The sequence below is a fragment of the Lepisosteus oculatus genome, chromosome 8 (assembly GCF_040954835.1).
Source record: "Lepisosteus oculatus isolate fLepOcu1 chromosome 8, fLepOcu1.hap2, whole genome shotgun sequence".
Taxonomy (NCBI): Eukaryota; Metazoa; Chordata; class Actinopteri; order Semionotiformes; family Lepisosteidae; genus Lepisosteus; species Lepisosteus oculatus.
In genome coordinates, this window is record NC_090703.1 from 37,028,003 (window position 1) to 37,048,712 (window position 20,710).

The following is a 20,710-nucleotide window of genomic DNA, read 5'->3' on the forward strand; positions in this document are numbered from 1 at the left end:
AGATTACCATCTGTAGGCCAAATCCACAGTCTTACTATTGCCAGTGATGGCCATGGCTCCCAGTGATTCTGGCATACATATGGTTTCTGAATATACTTTTTAGGCTTTGGAAGGCAAACTTAAAATGTTATAATGTTCATTTTGGAAACCTTCCAAAATTACATAAAGAGGTCAAAATGGAAAACAAGATAAGAGGTGTTGCATCTTTGCAAGACAAGAAGCTGAGCAATTTCGATTTCTAACAAAGCATTGGATAACGGCAAATTAGGTTCATCAGTTCTCCTAAATCCAAACGTACTATTTGAATGTTTTAAATCTAAAGGGCTTTCAATGGGGGAGTCACGACATTGCACTGGTTAGTATTGCAGATCTGTTTCAATTCCAGATCTTGGGTGTCAATTGCATGGAGTTTCTACATTTGTGTGGGTTTTCTTTGGGTGTTCTGGTTTCCTCCCACAGTCCAAACATACTGGTACAGTAGATTAATTGTCTTCTGGGAAAACCGGCCCTGGTGTGTGAGTACGTGCTTGTGTGTGCCCTGCGACAGAATGACGTCCCATCCAGGTTGTATCTTGCCTTGCGCCCACTGCTTGCCAGGATAGACTCCGGTTCCCCAGAGGCCCAGAACTGGCTGAAGGGGTTGGAAAATGGATGGATGGGTTTTCGATGGATTGTTGCAAATAAAGAATATAAAGTACCACAAGACTGGCCAGAGAGTTGACAAAGCAAATGGGGAAATATCTCTGAAATCCCATCTCCCATATACAAACAGGGCTGCTTTTTTGTACTCTGTATTTTTTAAGCAGACATTTTTTTTCTAAAAAAAACATTCACCACAGGCCTAGAAGCCTCTCTTTTAATATTGGCACAATAGCGTGATTTATTTCTCTACAAGTTACAGAAAAGCTGTCTCATACTGTAGATGATTCAAGACCATGTTTGAGTTTCCAGGTCTCCTGAGAGATAGATCAGAATGAAAGCAATTTTGCATTGTTTTGGATTTCAAACAAAAGTGGAAAAACTGGGAGTTTCTGTAAGCCTGAGAATTTTAATGTTTGCTCTTTATATATCTTGTAGTTTGTTTTTAATGTTATTGATTTACACTGTACTCAATTTGTCCACCTTTGTCATTTCGCCATCTTAATCTTGCAAAGCCCAATACCCCTTCAAGAAATATAGTTAAGTTTTCAATGATTTCTGCTCATTGTATTATTAGGTAGTCATAACTTAAATGGCAAAATTTAGAACAGGCCATTAAGAGCCCCTTGTACGCTAGTAATAAAGACGTGATATAACAATTCCCATCATAAGGCTTTGCAAGTAAAGTAGCTACAGGAAAAACCTTTCTGAAAAGGCCAAACTGTCATGATGTGCTCATTAGGAATATGAGCTTTATCACAAATTATCAACTTAAATGTTCATACATATATTTAGTATAGAGCTTATCAGAAAAAAATACATTTTGGCCAATTGTAGACTTTTCCTGAGTTTATTGAGCACAGGTGTTGTTAACAGAAGTCAAGTGCTCAGCGCATATAAGAGTGTGGCATGCCGCATGAGGTATCTGTTTGAGACTAGGTATTTCTCAGTAATAGTCATATGGATCGACACCATGTTTTCATGATGAGTACTTTCTTGTTGGTTTTATTATGAAGAGACGTGAAAGAGAAAATGTGTTGATGCTGGTCAGATAAAATGTTGGTAAAAGACATTTTCAGTCACAGAGTTTCAGATTTCAGGACAATTTTATTGTCGTTCATTCATTTTTATTACTATTTTTAGATCTAGTCCTTTCAGTAGAATACATTTTGTTTAATTTTCAAGTTCATTACAAAATAAATTTCTTTTCAATAAATAAATATATAGAAAATAAATATAATGTACATCTCATAAATAGTTTTATCCAAAACATACACCACCTTTGCTCACAATTTAATAATGTTCCCCACACCTGGAACATTACAAGTCATTCTCAGTTCAAAAGCCAACATAACATACTTATTGACTGCTCTCAGCAGGGAAAACAATAGCTTTTTGTGTCTGAAAAAGCTGAAACAGCCTGAAGCTTAATTGCAGCAGCTTTTCTTTTAAGTGTATTTTGTTAATTGTCAGAAAGATGGGTGCTTGTCTTCCAATGATTTGTACTGGAGGTTATCCAGTTCTAGCAAGAAAGACTCCCTTTTGGGAAAACTGATCTGGGAAATACCCAAGTTGGGTTTGGGGGAACTCCTTTTTCTTGTCCTCTGTCATTTTTATTAGTTTATTCAAACGCGTTACTTCAATTGCCAGACACCAGGTGTATTCCATCTGTGTTATCAATGATGGCATCTAGCCATCATTTGCTAACATACTGTAGGTTTCTGTAGTCTATTGCATAGGCCCCATCTATGTCTTTATCAGGATCTTCCTGCCAATTGTACATATTAAACACATTACTTGATGGCAGGTTTCTGTTTGTCAGAGGCTCTTGTATTTAACTAATGGACTGCTGCCCAAGTATAGTGGATTAGACTTTGTGACTAGCAGGTGAGTTGACATTTTGACTTAATCTGGCCCATGGTTCTTGCAGTTTCTTAAATATTCAATTGATTCTGATAAGCATTTGTTAGAAAGTTAACACCATTTATGGGAATAGAATTCTGTACTGGAAGTGTTTGACTAGCCACTGCTGTCTTTCAGACTTGGTAGAGGTTACCTACAGTGTGTCAGCAGTACACTGTTATACTGTATTTCAGTCTTATGAAATCTACTAGACGGGCTGCACTGACAATAATCTATGTGTCATCAGAATGGCTACACATCTAGCAGTTACAATGTGCCTATTAGAGGTTTAGTAATTTACCACAAGACCAACCTGGATGGACCATTCATATAGGGGTTTAAAGACCATTTTTCTATCAGACCCTAGATTACCACTTTAAGTCTACCTCAAAAGCCACTTAAAACTCTTTGTTTGATACAAGGAAAACCACACCATAGGGGCTAGATTGAGAACAGCAGACTCGGCAGTCAGCTATGATATCTCCCAGCTGTACAGTACCAAGAGGTGCTTATCTTTTCATCCTTTCTGGCGTTATATTTGCAAGTGTTTTATTCTTCCACAGATCTTTCCTTGGCTATGTTTGTAAGGCACTTATAAATGAGGGACTAAAAGCAGTCTTTGCAAACTAAATTTGTAAAATTGCTACACAGAGATAAAGAAAGCAGAATTTAGATGGATTTCAGCCTTGAGAAGTTAGTCACCTGATCTAGGATCAAGTCATCTGACACTGTACCATTTAAATGTCTAACTGGAACAATCTGATGTGGTATTAAAGTATCTTGGTTTTTCATATTTTTGAGATGTTCTTCAGGAAAAAAGTATAACACCTGGGAGAGATCACCTTAAGACTGAGCAAGATTCAAATATTCACATGAAGTTACATGAGCTGCCAAGTTGCTCTAAAACAAATGCAGACGTTTGTTTGACAACTATTGGCATTAATATTAATAGTTTCTTAACTATGAAGTGCAGTTTGTAACAGGAAATTGAAATGAATAAATCCAGGAACACACATTTATATTCATAACCTTTGTAGTGCATACTAATGATTATGCATTTTGATAACGGAGAAACAAATACAAAACACACAACTAGATGAGGGACAGAAGAGATCTTCAAACCTTCCCTGCCAGGGTTTTCTCAAAACATGCCCCTTCCACACCGTGTGAGGAATCCTGTCACCTATATTGAAACAGGTCCCTGTAAGCCAAGGGTATCTTCTCAATCTCCACTGGCCTTGGCAGAAAATGAGTTAGCTTCTGATGTCTCTTAGTCCTGTTTCCTTCTCTTGGTGAGCCATCTTTGTTTAAGGCAACGTAATAATACCTTCCTGTGTCTGAGTGCTTGTAGAGTGTTGAAGCATATGTGTTGTACCAATTCTCTTCAAACTGCTCCCTGAACACGCATTCTGCTGTCAACTTCTTCTGCAAGAGATAGACAGGATCAAGGTTAGAAAATTATTTTAGAAAAGTCCCTAACCTAGGCAGGGAGCAAGAGGTGTTAAACAATAAAGACCCTTCTTGCTTTCCTGCAATGCTACTACATATGTACAGTAGGAAATGTTATATATAGTAGAGCGTCTACCATAAGTATTTGGACAGTGAAGTCAAAATTGCTATTCTTGCTGTATACTCAAGAATTTCAGATTTGTGATGAACAGATGAATATGAGTCAAAAGTACAGAATATTCTATGTGCTTAAATATTTTAAAACAATACCATTTCTTGTGGCACTAAGACGTTTCAGATCTCATTCCTCATCTAAGGAATGCACTGTCTGTGCTCTGTCTACACCTGGCTCTCACATCATCCAGTCTCTTTCTAACTTGTCACCTTTCTATACATAACACTAATTTTACCAATTCTTAATTTTACTTTATTTGTAGTTGAACATTGAATCTTTTCTTATTGTGAAAAGTAATAAAAACCTATCCATATAAACACAGTTTTCTTGCCTTAATACTGTCTTTCTATCTTGTCTACATACAGAACATTTACTTAAGTGCACAATTAAATGCAGTATCATTTTTATGCCTTGTCCTTATTAGTAGAAACATGGGTTAGATTTTTCACAAAGAAAGGAAGACTGCAGCAAAGCCTTTTGCAGTTTTTTTTTAATGTCAGAAACTGTCTTAAAATCCTTTTACATTTCTATACCCAAACCGACCTGCACTCAGTCAGTCAGGAGTCCTGCAAGTACAGGTAGTATTGTTTTGCTTAATGTTAATTCCAAAGAGACCCTCTACTGTCTGACCTCTTGTTTTTAGTTAACATTCTAAATGATCTTCTGATTTTTAATCAGTGTTATGGTGTGAACATGTAACTATCCATCACCTATGCCAGCATTTTATTGTTAGTAAAAATGTATTTCCTTGACTGTTCATTCTTGAAGGAGTTAGCAGCAGTGCAAGCAAAGTAATCTGTGAAACCAAACTACTCTGTAGTACCTTAATGTCTTAGAAACAGCCTCTACATCACATGACTTGAGCTCTATCGGCTATTCTGAATATTATACCTAATACTGGCATGTAAATGGTTAAGGTGAATCGATGCTGTAATTTTCAGTTTTGTACTTGAAAGCAACATATTTTTTTATTTTTGTGAACACCAAAACTTGAAATAAAACTAGCAAAAAAATAGGAAAATAGGCAATTAGGGTCAGATCCTTTCCATTTAGAATAATGCTGGAGGGAAAATCTGCAAACCTGTTATAAGCATTATGATTCTTCTGCTATAGTGCATACATCATCAACTACAATCTTACATCCAGGGATTTTGAGCTGTGATTGTCAACTTGGCAAATTGGAACAGTCTGGTGACTGCAATTAGGTTTATATTCCTTCAGTGAAGCCCAGACCAGCTATGATGAAAGCCATTGCTGATAATATGCAGATTGGATTCCTCAGATTGTTGATGGTTAGTAATTACTTCTGCATCACCGACTGTCTCTGAGGTTCATATCAGTTGGTGGAACTGCTGGAATCTAGTGATTGTGGATTAAGGGATGCTGCATTCTTCATGTTCTGACCTTTATGCCAGCATCATTCCCTGACTATGACACCTCTTGCTATCACAGGGTTTGGGCCTTTGCTACAGAGTGTCTAAAACTGAAATGATGTTCCATCATCTTTGCTCAGGCCACCTGACAAGAACACATTTTCTGTCACGCAATGCAATGTTCAAAGTAATTACTTGTTTGACAATGAGCAGCACAAAGGGGACAGTCCTAGCACACATCAGAAAAAACGACAGAAAATACTGAGCAAGCTCAAGATAGAAAAAATAAACCTATTAGACCTTTACAATGTTTCTCATAACAATTTAGAGTTAATCCTATAACAGAGCATCAGATTAACTACTGGTCCTTTGTCTGAACTTTATGATTATCTGGTATGTAGTGTGGTTACAAATTATTATTTGAACAGCGATTTTTGATGCGTTTTAAACCACATTTATTAATCCCTTTTCTTTTTTAGTATTTTGACAAAAACATATGATCGCTTTTAATTAGGTGCAAGCTGCCTTCAGTTGTGAAAAAGACAGTCAGTCACATCTTACTGAATGGATTGAAGCTGACCAAGTCTAGACACCATCAATGAAGGAAAGAAGAGTGTGAGAGCAACCATGTGTTTGACCTGGTCAGACATACTGGAGTCACAGTAAATTTCACCATTATGCAACAAGGTATACATAATTATTTGAACTCTAACTTTACTGTATAACAGAGCCATTTGTGTGCAGTGGTCCTGTGTCAAATACCACACCATGGTCAGCAGAACTTTCAGCTATGATTTCAGTATAAAACTGGCTTCAAAGTCCTGCCAGTTTTCCAAAACTATTTTCCAAAAATAATCAGTTCATTTTCTTTTCCATACCACTCTTGTCTTCTACTTGATTTACACCGTCATTATTTTATAGCCACTTTCAGACAATGGAGAGCATGTTTTGTTTCTCAGAATTAAAAACCTTAGAAAGTAAACCTTGAATAAGCACCATTCTCCATAATGTTAAGTGCACATCCCTTTCTTAACTACTTGCAGAGTAAAACTTGCTTTTTACATGTCTGGGAAATAAACTTATCTGGGGGGTTTGAGAGATGTGTGTTCTAGTTTTACACCATTTGATAGCGACAGTGCTGGTGATGAATTGAGTTTGTATCTTAACCAAATCAAGAATCCTGTACAAAGGTATAAAAATGAGCATTTATTTCTGTGATATTGCATGCTGTTCCTTTCTGAACTCCCCCTGCCATTCATCTTGGGGAGTACATACTTTTTTCTGCTTTCTATTCCTTATCCAGGCAAGTTAACTCCAAACGTTAAATTAAAAACATTAAAAACATTAAATTTAAAAACATTAAAACATTAACTCCAAATATTAAATCTTCTGTTCCTCTGTATGCATCTTTTTGAGTTCATTAGAATTTGACCAAACTAGTGAATTATATTCTATTCTATACCCACCCAGTTTTTAATCATTGTGTCTTTAAATCTTAGTCCAGAGCAACACCCCCTGTACAGATACAATGAGGAAGCACAGGCAGGTTCCTTTAACCCACTCAGTCATCAAGCCTTTCATCTAATGACACACCTCGGGATCGACTGTGATTGACAGGAGCTTTAGCACCCTTTACAGGAGCAACATCTCCTCACTGACATCACTACAGGCAGCCTGAGGTCACAGGAACAAAGAAAGATCTGGAAAATGTTTCCTAACCCTATCGCTGGTCGAACTGAGCCAACTGTGTCTCACTGCCAAAGGAATCCCCATCACATTCTGGTAGTGACATATCCCAGACTTTAACTCTGGATGTCAAGATCATGAGAGTCTCAAATCAGGCATCTTCACCAGTCCAGTTGAGCCTTGATTTCAGGTGTACTGTATGTGTAATGGAACGAAAAATGAATTTTTGCTTCATTTGTGTTTAACTAGAACGTTTTATTTATCATTGGCTTTCTTGCCCTTTCAACTTAAATTAGAATGCCCTTTCACTGCATTGCCAAAAGACCCAATCGTATGAACATATTTCTCCTTGCTTTGCACTATCCCCCAACTTTTTCATATAAAGTATGGGCTCTCCTTAAAACAGGAAAGGTATGTTGTATTCCCTTTTGTGGTGTGGCTTATCAATTTACATAATGAAAAAGAACAAACAGTGTGGCAAAGAGGTAACGTCTTACTATTATTTCTTGAGTGACAATTTCTTGGAGGTGAAATTGAAATTATGTTTGACTGTCTGGTGGGTTTCACAAGAACATCACGATAGAAGGGAAAATGTAATCACAACTGGGTTTTAATAGATACCTCAAATAACCCCACACTATATTACTCTTCCTTTCTGCATTATCATTTAGATTATGTTCTTTACGATGACACAGTAAAAGGCGACCCAAAACAACAGCCACCATGAAAAAAATGACCTTCAAAATGTTTTCTGTAACTCTGAATTCGTTATGTTTTATGGGACAATATGTACTATTAATGCTGGCTTCGGCAGGTGAGATGTCAAGATTTAAAATATAAATGCCATGGGAAATGGTAAAAGCTTCTACCATTGTAGTATTTTAAGGCTACTAAAACCACAGATATCTTATCGGGCTGGTTTATGTAATGATGTTGTCTCACTAAAATCAAAAATTCAAATTTCTTTTAGTGTTATAGTAGTCATTTCATATTTTTATATATCCCACACTACTGTATCTTCATGGACGGATTCGTTATACACATTATTTCAGAGTGCTAAAAAAAAAAAAGATGTCTGCCACAGACACAGAGCAAGTAATAGTCCCATATTATAACCCCTAAAAGCTGATTCAAGGGGGTGGCTGCAAGAACTATTTCAAAACTAAACACTTTGGAAAAACTTACTGTGAAACCAAATAGATGAGGTGATGCAGTAAGCGTTTGGTGGATTCTTTAGATCTGAGATCCAAAACTTGTGATAATTTTTATACTGCTGTAAAAACAGAGATGAGCAGAAGGCTAAAGACTTCAGCAGAAATATGACGCTCAGGTTTGCTGGGGCCTTTCTTGTTTTCACTTTCTTCTGACACATTGAGCAGAGCACCTCACACTGCCACTTAACAACTGATGCTGAAAAGAACCTGAACTGGTGCCAACTTGTCAGACATGAACACAATAATTTCACACTTAAAAAAACTAATTACAGGCTGCTTTTGTGTGATTTATGGCAGTGCTGGTGGTTTCTTTAGAACATGATTGCTCTTTTCCTCATGTTAAAGAGAATATTGATTGCTCTTCAAGTTTAAGAAAGCAACGTTCGTGTTTATTTAATGGATGTTTCTTATTTTTTTGCAATCAATATGAGGTATTGGTTTGATTATTACAAATTCATTCCTGCTTATGTAATTCTTTCCCCCAAAACAGCCGCCGAACTGACAAAGACCTGCGATGTGTTTGCTTTATGAAAATACGGCAAGACGAAAAGCATGCCTCCTGTAAATGCTGTACTGCATTATTTCTGTTTTTAGCAAAGACACGAAAGTGAACTTTGAAAATAAATCCGTTATGGAAATAAAATAAATTATGGACACTATGGGAAAAAATAACTCATGGGTGTGTTTTCATGGAAAACAGTGTTCTTGGTACAGTTCTAAATGTTTCAGGAATGCACATCTCAGGGATCAACTGACACTGAGAAACCCCAATGATGTTACTGCTGTGGTTTGCATTGTCTGAGTGCCATTCAAACACTCTCCCTCACACTCCCACTAATCAGTTTACATATCTATAAATCATTAAGAATTTGGATTAGAGAACAGAGACTGTACAAATGCAACATTGGATATAACAAGTAAATAAGAAGAACTTTAAAGACATTTAATTTCACATTTATTTTTGCAGTAAAATGTAGGAATCCACCTCAGTTCCTGTTCCAAATCTGTCTTTCATGGAATGCTTTGGGGTCAGGAAGAGTAGTAAGGAGAGCTCTCTGCTGTGTTCTTGTACATCACTCAGACCAAAAAAGCTGCAATAAGTGTTATGGATCCTTGTTGTCACCTAGTGGAAGCCATTAAAAATCTAAGAATGGACCATTGTATCACAAAATCAGAAAAGCTAAAGCACCTGTTATGTTTTACTGGTGAGTTGTTGTAGGGCATATCAGAGGAACAAGACACACCACACCATTGCTCACTACGTGGTGTGTGTTCGCACAGTGAGAGGTGACTTGTGAGAAAGCCACTATTAATGGAAAAACCTCTGTAATGAGGCACACCTGGTTTGATTGAGTAATTAGCACTGAGGGAGTGAATTTCCATAATGGAAGCAAGCTGACAGGATAGGCTCTGGGTGGATTTAGTCACTTCTTTGGACTTACAGTATTAAGAGGCTTATAAGAACAACAGACCTGAGACTATGGTAAGAATTCTTCTCATTAATGGACTGAGACAGTTTACAGGTCTGTATGGGTCAGAAAGAAAAAAACAGTTTAGGTTTGTACTAAGTTGCATCACATGAGCTGGACAGGTGACATTTGTTTGGGTACTTTTTGGCAGGCTGAAATAAGCTTAAGTGCACTCCAAAGGAACAGGATGGGCTATCTGAATCAGGGTTTACAGATGACAGGTTAGGCATTGCCTGTCACTTTTGCAGTGCAAACTTTTCTCCAAGGGAAGAGACAGAAGTCTAAATGACATAGGTTGAAACCTAACTGTTCCCTGTGTCTGAATACTGTATCTGTGGGCAGACAGATGGTCTGAGTGTGTGATTAGAGTGAAAACAAACTGGCTGCTACTGTGTCAGGGAGCAGTGTTTCTTGCCAAACAGGATCAGCTGAAAAATGTAGTTTTTGGGGTAGGGGGAATCTGAGGGTTGCTAATGCTGGTGATGAATTTGGAAGTTGTTGAAGTGAAATTTGTGAAGTAGTTGTGGGGTGAGTAAGGCCAGGGTAAATGCAGAAGAGTCTGTGACAATTTCAGTAAATGTTGCTAATAGGTGGCATGGATGTAATTAAGTTAAATTTTCTAGTGTCAACTGATTAAGTAGCTGGGTGTAACTGGGGTTTGTTTAACATACACCAGTGCTTTTGTATGTTGAAGTAAAAAAACAGCAAGGAAGGTGACTGTGTAGACTTCACTGAGAGATGAACGCGTGAAACAGGGTTTCTGAGGTGGGTTCAAAAGGTGAAAGACCACTTAAAATGTGAGAGAACTAAGGTAACACACGTTGTGATTATGGTGGTATATGTTCTGGCATTGTCACATATGGAAAGCAGCTTACGAAATAAGAGATCGTAATTAACTGTAGAAAGAAAAATAGACATCACTTAAAAGGCTGTATCAACATGGGTCAAGCACAATGTATGATACTATTTTATTGAGAGTGTCACTCCTGTATTCAGTGTGATATAATGTATGGCATCACTGAAGCTGTAAATTTTCAGTTTGAAGTGAGTCAGTCACATTCCTTTTCCAATCTGGAATTTAAACCATAACATGAAAATTCCTGAACTGCAATGAATTGTTGTCAGACATTACCTATGCAGTTCTCCGCAGAACCACTCCTAAATACGGTTCATGCAATGTATCAAACTTACCGACCCATAGAGCTCGCCCCTCTCATTCATTCCAAGGTAAAGTCCAGCATCAACACCACGGATACTGACCAAACCAACAGCCAGGCTAATGAATTCCAGGATCCCTAAGAGAAAACATAACTATATTCATACTCGGATCATGATGCTCCATAAAATACAGTAGGTTTACTACTGTAGTTCATGAATTGGTAACTAAACATGTCCAAAATGATTTGCTATTTTTTGTCATTTTTAAATAGTAAATTTGTGACAAATCTTTATATACTTTTGACCGAATAAGAACAAGTCAAAATGTGAAAAGTATAGAATTATCTCATGAAATTATACAATGCATTAGTAAGACCTAATTTCACAGAATTCTGTGTGCAGATCGGATTGACACATTTCACTAAGGGCATTGTACATTAGAATCATTTAATTATAGCAACTGAACTGCTTTGGTATAAAAAAAGAAAGATTATTGGGACACTTAATACAACTTCAAAATTCTGAAAGGTACTGACAAAGTCGAACTAGAGATCTGCTTCAGGACCAACAGTGTAACGATTATCCAAGGACATCATTAAGAACTACTGTAGGTGTGAATGCATTCCAGATTCCAATCAAGAAGCAACTTTGCTGAAGCTGTTTCTCTAGTATCCTTTATAAAACAGCTAGATAAGATTCCTAGATAAAAAAAATGGCAAAAAATGAAGCATGATAGGTCAAATGGCCTCCTTTCATACAGTATGTAACCCTTCTTATGTAACAGAGATCTCTGCTGCCAAGACTACACTACTAACCCTTCATGTGAATGCTGAGATGCATAAACACTAATTGCAAATCAGCAATCCATCCATCCTTTTAACCACTCCAGGGTTGTGGAGCCAGAGCCTATCCCAGTAAGCAAATGGAGCAAGGCAGGATACATCCTGGGTGGGATGCCAGTTCATTGCAGGGTACACACAGACACAAAAACAAATGCTTACACTAGGGCCAAACTTCCCAGAAGCCAATTAACTTACCAGTACATCTTTGAACTATGGGAGAAAACTGGAGCACCTGGTGAAAAACCACACAAACATGGGGAGAATATACAAACTCCATACAGATAGTACCCAAGGTCCGGAATTGAACCCAGGGCCCCAGTACTGCAATGCAGCAACGATAACCGTTGTGCACCTGTGCTGCCCGATTTTGGAATCCTTGGTTGATACTGTAATAGATAAATGGGAAAAATTTCCAAAGAACTTAAATTTCTAAGAAGGGGTGTTATTCCATGACAAATTAGGACATGGAACCTTTAACACACCACTTTAGCTGAGTTTTATGAAACACGTTACACTTTTTAATTTGTTTTTGACTTTTGAGGTACGTTTTACGTTAGAATTCAGAATTTAAGGTTTTAAGCAAAACTCACTCACAATCAAACATAACGATTCATCAAGGGACTATATTTAGAATTTTTTTTTTAATTACTCAATGCAATTAATAAGTTAAAACCCTGTAATGTCGTTAAAGGTGTATGACCTTTTTTCTTGACCTGTGAATTCAAAACTCTCAAAATCCCATATTTTTAGGAATCTGAAAAAGACTGCATTGACACTAAATATATAGGAAGGTGGTATAGGCCAAAATCTTACAGCATCCTTATGAAACCTTTACTATGCAATGAAATAAGAATGCCTGGAAAACGGCAAAGTTCAGTACCATGGGAGACATTAGTTTCCCTCATAAATATTGGGAATGTCCAACTGTGAGTACAGAGACTAAATCTGATGTTGTGTCATCAAACAGATAGTGGACTGGGAAACAAAGGTATAAGGGCCAATGTCTACCTCCTTGTATTTTTAAATAGAAATGACCAATTTTACTTTATTCTATGCCCAACTAATATGGAATTGCCAAATGTTTAAAACTTACAGCTGCAACAGTTGTAAATCATGAGTAAAATAAGAATTGGCAAACATGCTCCTCATCTGCATATTGCAGTCTTCACGGTGCCTTGCAGAGGTATAAGTGTTGAATGGAGAAGCGCCAAAACGCTCGCTGACATCACTGAACGCCTGCAGAGCCACAGGAATTGCTATTTTGTCAAAAGCTGAGATCCTGGCTGGGGACTCCTGCTTAAAGTCACGCAATTGATTCTGTGATTGAAGGCCTTTGCTGATTGAGCCTCTTGAGTTGCTCAAGCTAATATTTTTGAGGTATATCTTTAACACTAGTTACCTAGTTTATGTCCTTGTCTTACAATTCCATCACAGCAGAATGAAAAACTGACACAGTAAGACAAGAAGACTAAGAAACAATAGATGGGGGATAGGGAGAGAATGAGTTGATACATTAACACCTGTTTTATTGGAAGCTCAGTGGAAATGCAATACACAACTATAGCTAGCAAAATTAGGTCTATAAAGCAATGGCCTAATAATTTAATGCGTTATATTTAAAAATATTATGAAAAATAAATAGTAAAAAGGATGTAAAGGGGACCAAGACCAAAATGAACAAGAAGAATATATACATCTCTGAGCTAAGCTTAAAAAAGCATCCAAAAGACTACTATATATGTATAAATAAATAAAATGGAGTACCTTGGAGTACCTTGTAAGGAAATAGCATATGCACTGATTATTTTACATAAATACCTGTATTCAATAATGAAGGAAGTTAAAAGCAAGGCTCAGGTTTCAGAACATTGTGACATTATATTGAGTAAACTAATTGTTTGATCTGTTTTTGCTCACACTATATTTCATTGTGATGATTTAGGTTGCACTAGGTAGTAGCCATGTTAATTATCTAATTTAAACATTGTTTAACTGTGTGTCCCTGTTCATGAATGCCAACACTGACAAAAAAGACTTTGCAAAACAGTGTTTTTCTTAATTCAATGTCAATTTGAAAGTGATGGTGAAACATCACTACCACTTTGCTACTCTGATGGCAACACAATTTCTAAACTGGCTTAGTGCTTACTTCTGTACGGTCTTGTAATTTAAATAATGGCACACTAAAATGAATAAAATCCACAGCAACTGTATTGCAATTGTGTTGTCTTGGTCCTATTTCTAAAACAAAGGAGTAAAAAAATGACTGGCAATCTTGTCTATGATTGGGATCATAAATGGGATTTTTTATGTCATCAGTGAGAAGTGTTCATTTCTACTAAAAGGAAATTTAAGCCATGTCTATTTCAAAAGACTCCTAAGACAAAACACTAACCAATTCACCTAAAACAGTCTTCCTTAACTTCCAAACACTGATATAGACAAGAAGTAATCTGAAGTATGGAGTTTTCCATCTTAAAATTATAGATATGTACAGTACAAACACACATACACTGCCTAACCAGATGCAGGGAAGAATTTGTCTTCTATTGATAAGTTGTTTTCATCTATAAACGAAGCTAAGTCTACAAAGTAATGTACAAGAAACTTCATAATCTTAAATACTTGTCTACTTTCTTTACTAGAAAATGAAAACTAGCAGTCCTTTTCACAAATGCCAAAAGAGGCCCGCTTTTTTCATTCAGAAGATTGAGACATACAGAAGAGATATGAAGATAACTTTGAGCTATCACTGTTCATTTTTACATTTTAATTGACGTCTTTCCTAGTTTTATTTTATCTGTACAGTTTTACAGATAATACATTACATAAAAGGCATAAAAAGGACTATAGCTCCAAAGTAGAGAAGTATTGTGTCAAAGGGTACACACTGAAACAATTTTGAAATAAATATTAAATTAAACTTAAGCAATGACATCATTCTGTTGTTTTTAAAAACATGTTTGACAAGAAAGTACAAAATTCACTTGAGGTATGGGTCACGTGGTGCGTTTAATTCAAAAATCGGAATTCAAGTCTGAAATACAATGCCGAGTGAGATTTAGTGATAGGAGGTTTTCTCAAGATGCTTTACAGCAGTGAAAATACCAAGTCAAAGAGATAAGTCTTGAGCTGGGATTTTAAAATAGATACAGATGCAGACTCCCTGATGTAGTTTGGGAGGCAGTTCCATTAGCACGGAACATGATAACAGCAGACTTACCACCCACTGTGTTAACTGTTTCACACTCTGGGAACAGCCAGAAGTTCTAAAGTTAGAAGTCCTAATTCAAGGTGTAGGAGGGGGTAGAAGCTGTCAGGAACTTGGAAAGATAAGATGAACTAGAGCTGTGCTAGCAAAAAAAGTGCTAGACTCAGTACATAGTAAAATTTTTTTTTTTTAAGAATCTGAGTTCTGTTCTGTGACCCAAATATTAGATTGTACCTGCCACTGACATTTGAGACAACTATGATTTTTAGACTTAAAAGCTAGGCAAAAGATCAAGCACAATATAACTCTCAATGCAACATATAAAAACACAAAAATGAAACAAGGTTTGATGAATGAGCTGATTTTCAAACATTTCTCTGTCTTCTTTATTTTATACAGTAGATACACGCCTATATAATTGTCGGTTCAAACTCTAGAACCAAGGGTTCTCTTGGGTAGATATAATATTTAAACAATTATATATATTTATACTTCATGAAAAAAAATAGCACTAACACTATTCTATCCTAAATACAGTTACTTCTGCTTTATCTGAATTAAGAAAGCAAATTGGAAATGCCTAGATCTTAATTTCTTCATGTAGGTTTTAGTCTGTACAGGACATTTAACTGATAGTCTATGTAGCAGTGTGTCAGGAGAATAATAGTGAAAGATTAAAAAGCTGTCAGTGGATAAGATAAGCCAGGGTCAATAAGCAATCCTAGAACCATCATAGAACTGAGCCCTGAGGTACACCCGAGATATGAAGTTAGTTTAGTTTCCTAAGATGAAGTTTACAGTGAATGCACAATGTTCAGAAAATATGTGGGACTTAAATGTAGAAAGTGCACAGACCAAAAGCTACTATATAATCAAACAACATCCTAACAATTAACAATGTCAAAGGGTACTGAAAGTTGATACATTTCCGAACTATCCAGTTGTCTCTGACAATATGGTAATATTGATTTACTGGTACTACTGTTAATACGGATATAAGGCTTATTGGTAATCAACCTTTTAAAGTTAAGTAATAGAAGGTGGCTAAGATTTAAGAAACTGACAAGCATTGCAGAATCCTGAGTTGAACTGTAAAATTGAAATGGATAAGTAATGTTAAACAAGTTTGGTGTTTACAATGTATCTCTGTTTAAAAGCCAATTATCAGCCACTGTCTCGTAACCCGATTGACTATTAACCATAATTAAAAAATACTTAGGTAATTTAATTTGTTGCTTGTAGTTGTAATTAGTAAACTACACTATTAACACTATAGATTGAAAATAATATTTTGAGACATCTTGTTCAGCAACAGGTGAAAATAAACACACTATTTTGCATATACAGTAGTTTGCAAACCTGCAAGACTGAAATGTGAGTTAAACAAGTTCAGGGATCAGTGATTGGAAACAGCTGAAAACTCTACCTTGGGGATGATGAGTTGTGTTAAGTGAAAACGTGTTCACCATGAGTGGATGTTCAGTGATTTCTGGGCATGACAATTGAGCAGAGATAAGTTTAAAAGACATACAAAATAACACTGAAAAGAATATGGTCTAGCTGAAGAATGTGATTTATTTGCAGCAGAATCAACAGATGGAACACTGACACTGTCGCTTGTGCTACGATTTGTTATCTGAGTAACTAACTATAAAGATGGAGACACAAAAGCATAGCACTTAGTTCTGCTGTCTCACAACTGAAGAAGAGCACCTTCCGTTTTTCTGTGTTTGAAGGTTCTGTACACATGCACATTTGCTCCGATTTAATTCTTCAGTCTTAAGGTGAGCTATATACAGTAGCTACAGTAGATATGAACAGGTGTCCCCAAATGGGCACCCCAATTTGTGTATATCCTTTCCTATTCCTAGGTTGGAGGCCCAGGGTGGAGTCTTGCCTTGCATCTTGTACCTAGTGGGTAAGTCCCCAGCTCATCACATCCTTCTAAGAATCCTTCTACTGAAAACAGATGAAACGTGCAACACTTTCAGAACGTTATACTTCAAAAGATACTATAATTGCTATATTATACATCACTATACTAACATTTATACTATCATCATATTAGCACTGGGCCATTTCTTCTTTGGTAATTTACCTATACAGATAAGTCTATTCTTTCTAGGCCATTGCATTTTCCATCGCATGACCCCATATTCAGCACACCATAGAGTTCATAACTCTTTCAAGCACTATGAAGTAAGCATGATGGTAGCCACTACAGAAAAGATGTCTTTTGTCAAGTCTGATATAAAAGGTTTAAAAACAATTTTAGAAATGACAAAATTCCAACTAACAAAAAGAATGGACTTAAATTTAGTAGCAAGTAGTAACCAAATAGTAATTAGCACAGTTCGAAAATAAGTGACAAGTAACAGGATAAAAACAGGACCATGGACAGGTCTTTATCCAAATGCCACTACGTTCTCCATTTATTTTTAACATTTATTTTTAATTTCACATAAATATACAGTATATACAGTGATGTAACCTTAGAGTTATATGCTAAATATATGTCAATGCAAAGATAAGATACAGAAATATCCTTTGTGCAATGCACTAAAACTAATTTTTATAAACCACATAAATGGGATGTTCTCACGAGAAATGAAACAGTGAAGTATGTTTTAAAAAACTAGTTTTATTAGAATGGCCAGTCTACTGTCTCTGTTTGTCACTCATTTCTGTATGCAGCAAGACTAGAAAATGCAGAGCAATTAAAATTTCAACAGTGCAATTCCAGCTGACCAGCTGCAACACTGAAGGCACAACTGCCTTTGTCCTGCATAGGATAAGACTGCTTTTTAAGATTCTACTCAATTCCAGTACTCAGCCACTGTTTAAGGAGCATCTGCAAAAGAGCCTAATGCACCATGATTGTTTGATGTTTTACTGAAACTAATATCTTGAGACACTACACTGGAATTAACACATGGACTTGATTCATGATCTCAGAAAGGTTAAATCTCAAACCTAATTGGGTTCAAAGTTTATTTGGTCAATACACAGTCCTCTTGTATAATAATTAATGGGATTAGCAGTTTGTCAGTGTAATCTTTTATGCAAAAATATAATCCTTTACATTTATGTCAAAAGACTTTTGGAAGACATACAGGTTTGCTAAACTCTTTCATTATGTGGCACTAGAATGTAAAAGTCAAACAAAAAGTGTAATGAAAGCATTTGAAAGCCCACAGAAGAACAATATATTGAGTTAGTGAACACATAAATATAAGCGTATTATTGGCATGAGGAATGCATCGTAAACCGCAAATCATAAAATATTCTGTCAGGTTTTGTATGTTTCTAATCAGTGTTGCCTGAAACACTTCAGTTGATTGACAAAGGGTAGTATTGTTTTTAATATTCCTTTTCACCGTTTAGATAGACATGATTTATAAACTACAGAGAAATGACTTAGGTGTATTTTCCGTGAAAAGACGGCACATTTCAGTCTAAATAAATTGGCAAATGTAATGCTAAATCGCGTGTTTTATATTTTTTAGTAAGGCACCCTGCCCTTACTAAATGAAGCACACATTTCTGTTGGGATTTCGTGATGATAAAAATCAAACTCTAGTAACGCGCTTGTTTTGGCTTAAAGACCAAGCATTAAACTTCCTTGAATTCCACAGTGCTTTTAATTTAGATATTTCACTTTTTTTTAAAGAAAAGCTGCACCTGCAGAATTACCACGAACATGAAAAGCAAAAATGCACATTTCTGCGTCCTGACCTCATTTGTTTATAATTCTAATTATAACTGTTCCTTGGGATGATTTATATTAATAGTATAATTAGTAGTGTGTGTGTGTGTGTAACTGTGGCGGCTGGATCCTTTGAACCAGTTCATAAAGAAAAACAGACCCTCTTGCTGATCGCTTGCTTCCAGTGGAGCAAAGACACCCGGGTTCCCCGAAGATCAAGCAGCTCGGAATTGTTCAGGCAAGAATGGCTAGTAATAATAACAGCGGTAATGAAGCAGACGTGCCAGGGTAAATACCCCTTTGAAAACTGAAATAACAGTTACCCGCGACAATGTGCTTACCTTATTCCACGTCATCTAAATTAGCAGTTAATTAACTGGATTCATTGCTGTCATTTAGGGCATTTCTAAAGTAGGTTCTCACCCACAAAGAATTTCCAACCATTTAAAGCTTTTTTCTCCAACATTTTTCAGATGTACTTTTATTTTACATACAGTAGGCTTATCGCATGTCTTTAAAATCTGTTTTAATGCACAAAAAAAACTGCGCCGATTTCTTTCTGCACGAAGATCTAGTAACGTTTTTAAAAGCAAGTCCTAAACTCAACTAATAAAAAGTAAATTCTTTTGTCTTTTAAAAATACAAATTTACAGTTAATTACATTTTAAGATTAAGTTCTTAGCATATATAGTGTATATACTGAAATGTATTTGGTCTCAAAGAATCACAAGCTCCAAAGTGAGACACATTTATTCTGTCTTGCTTACCAAATCTGCTGTGGTCCTGTCTGGTCCCATGTACGGTGGCATTGGGAAATATCTCCAAATGGAAACCAGTCCTACAGTAGAGCTGCCTTCTCCGCAAAATACCTTTCAGGTGTCCAAAATCCGTAAGAGAGCCTCTTTGTAACCTCCCTTCAATCTGTCCCAATCTCTCATTCAAACCCACAGGCGACTCCGGCAGGGGAATATTCCCGAAGGCTGGAAACCCTTGTAAATCCAAATCGAGCGCCCCGAGAAAACCGCCGACTTCTGCCATCGCTCGTCGTGGGAAGAGTTGCAAGTCCAATTAAAACTTTAATCGACTCAGATATTAAAGTTTGCTCTGAAAGGTGTAATACAAACCCATATAGATGCTTTACAAATCGTAACACTTCACGCAAGGCTTCTGGCTTCCTACAATGAACAGGTTGTCAATAATATTGTTTTCATTTATCATCCCTTGCTATTCATCACTGTGGAAATGTCTGTTTATCAGATGGAAAGAGCCTTTTATATACATACTCCCCAAGCATTCACATATTGGATATTCAAATACAAGCCACGCCTGGCTGGCATCCCTACTTTACGCGGATCTATTTGCTTACTGAAGAAAAGTGTAGCTTCACTCCCTCTTTTGCTGTTATTATTTCTATGATTATAGTCAAATTCCATAAGAAATCTGGACATTGCACCTAGCCAATGGTGTGTAACAGCTCTTGGCAAACATGAGATACCGACTGATGAAACCGTACTAACATTGTGAATGCAATGCACCTTTTAACCAAGTTTCAACTTTTTTTAGGATGCATACAGTATAAAAAATTGAACTCGTTTAAAAAAGGCAAAAATAACAGCTCTCAAACGCTCATCTCGCTTGCATACTGTACAGGATGAACCTGGTTGTAAATGTTCAGTTGCTATTGCTGGGATGCCTATGATACAGTATGTCAAGGACTTGAATATAACTCAAAACTATCCGCAGAACCCCCCTAGACCATCTGTCCAGCCTTTTTTTTTTTCCTGGGAAGAAATGAGAAGCAGCAGTTTCTTCGCCAGTTCTGTGTCAAATCAGAAATGAGCTAGTCCTCAGTCCTGCAGATAGGAATTATTTGCTGTTAGTACACA

The 20,710-nt window shown here is 36.5% G+C and overlaps 1 protein-coding gene across 1 annotated transcript; it reads right to left on the minus strand.

Moving 5' to 3' along the window:
• Nucleotides 1–1,811: 1,811 nt before the first annotated feature.
• fgf16 (fibroblast growth factor 16) lies at nucleotides 1,812–20,088 on the minus strand. The gene is made up of 3 exons (XM_006632609.3): nucleotides 19,592–20,088; nucleotides 11,099–11,202; nucleotides 1,812–3,966 (listed from the first exon to the last, which is right to left on the minus strand). Exons 1-3 carry the CDS (start codon nucleotides 19,860–19,862, stop codon nucleotides 3,721–3,723), a joined length of 621 nt encoding a protein of 206 aa, XP_006632672.1. The 5' UTR covers nucleotides 19,863–20,088; the 3' UTR covers nucleotides 1,812–3,720.
• Between the last annotated feature and the right edge of the window lie 622 nt (nucleotides 20,089–20,710).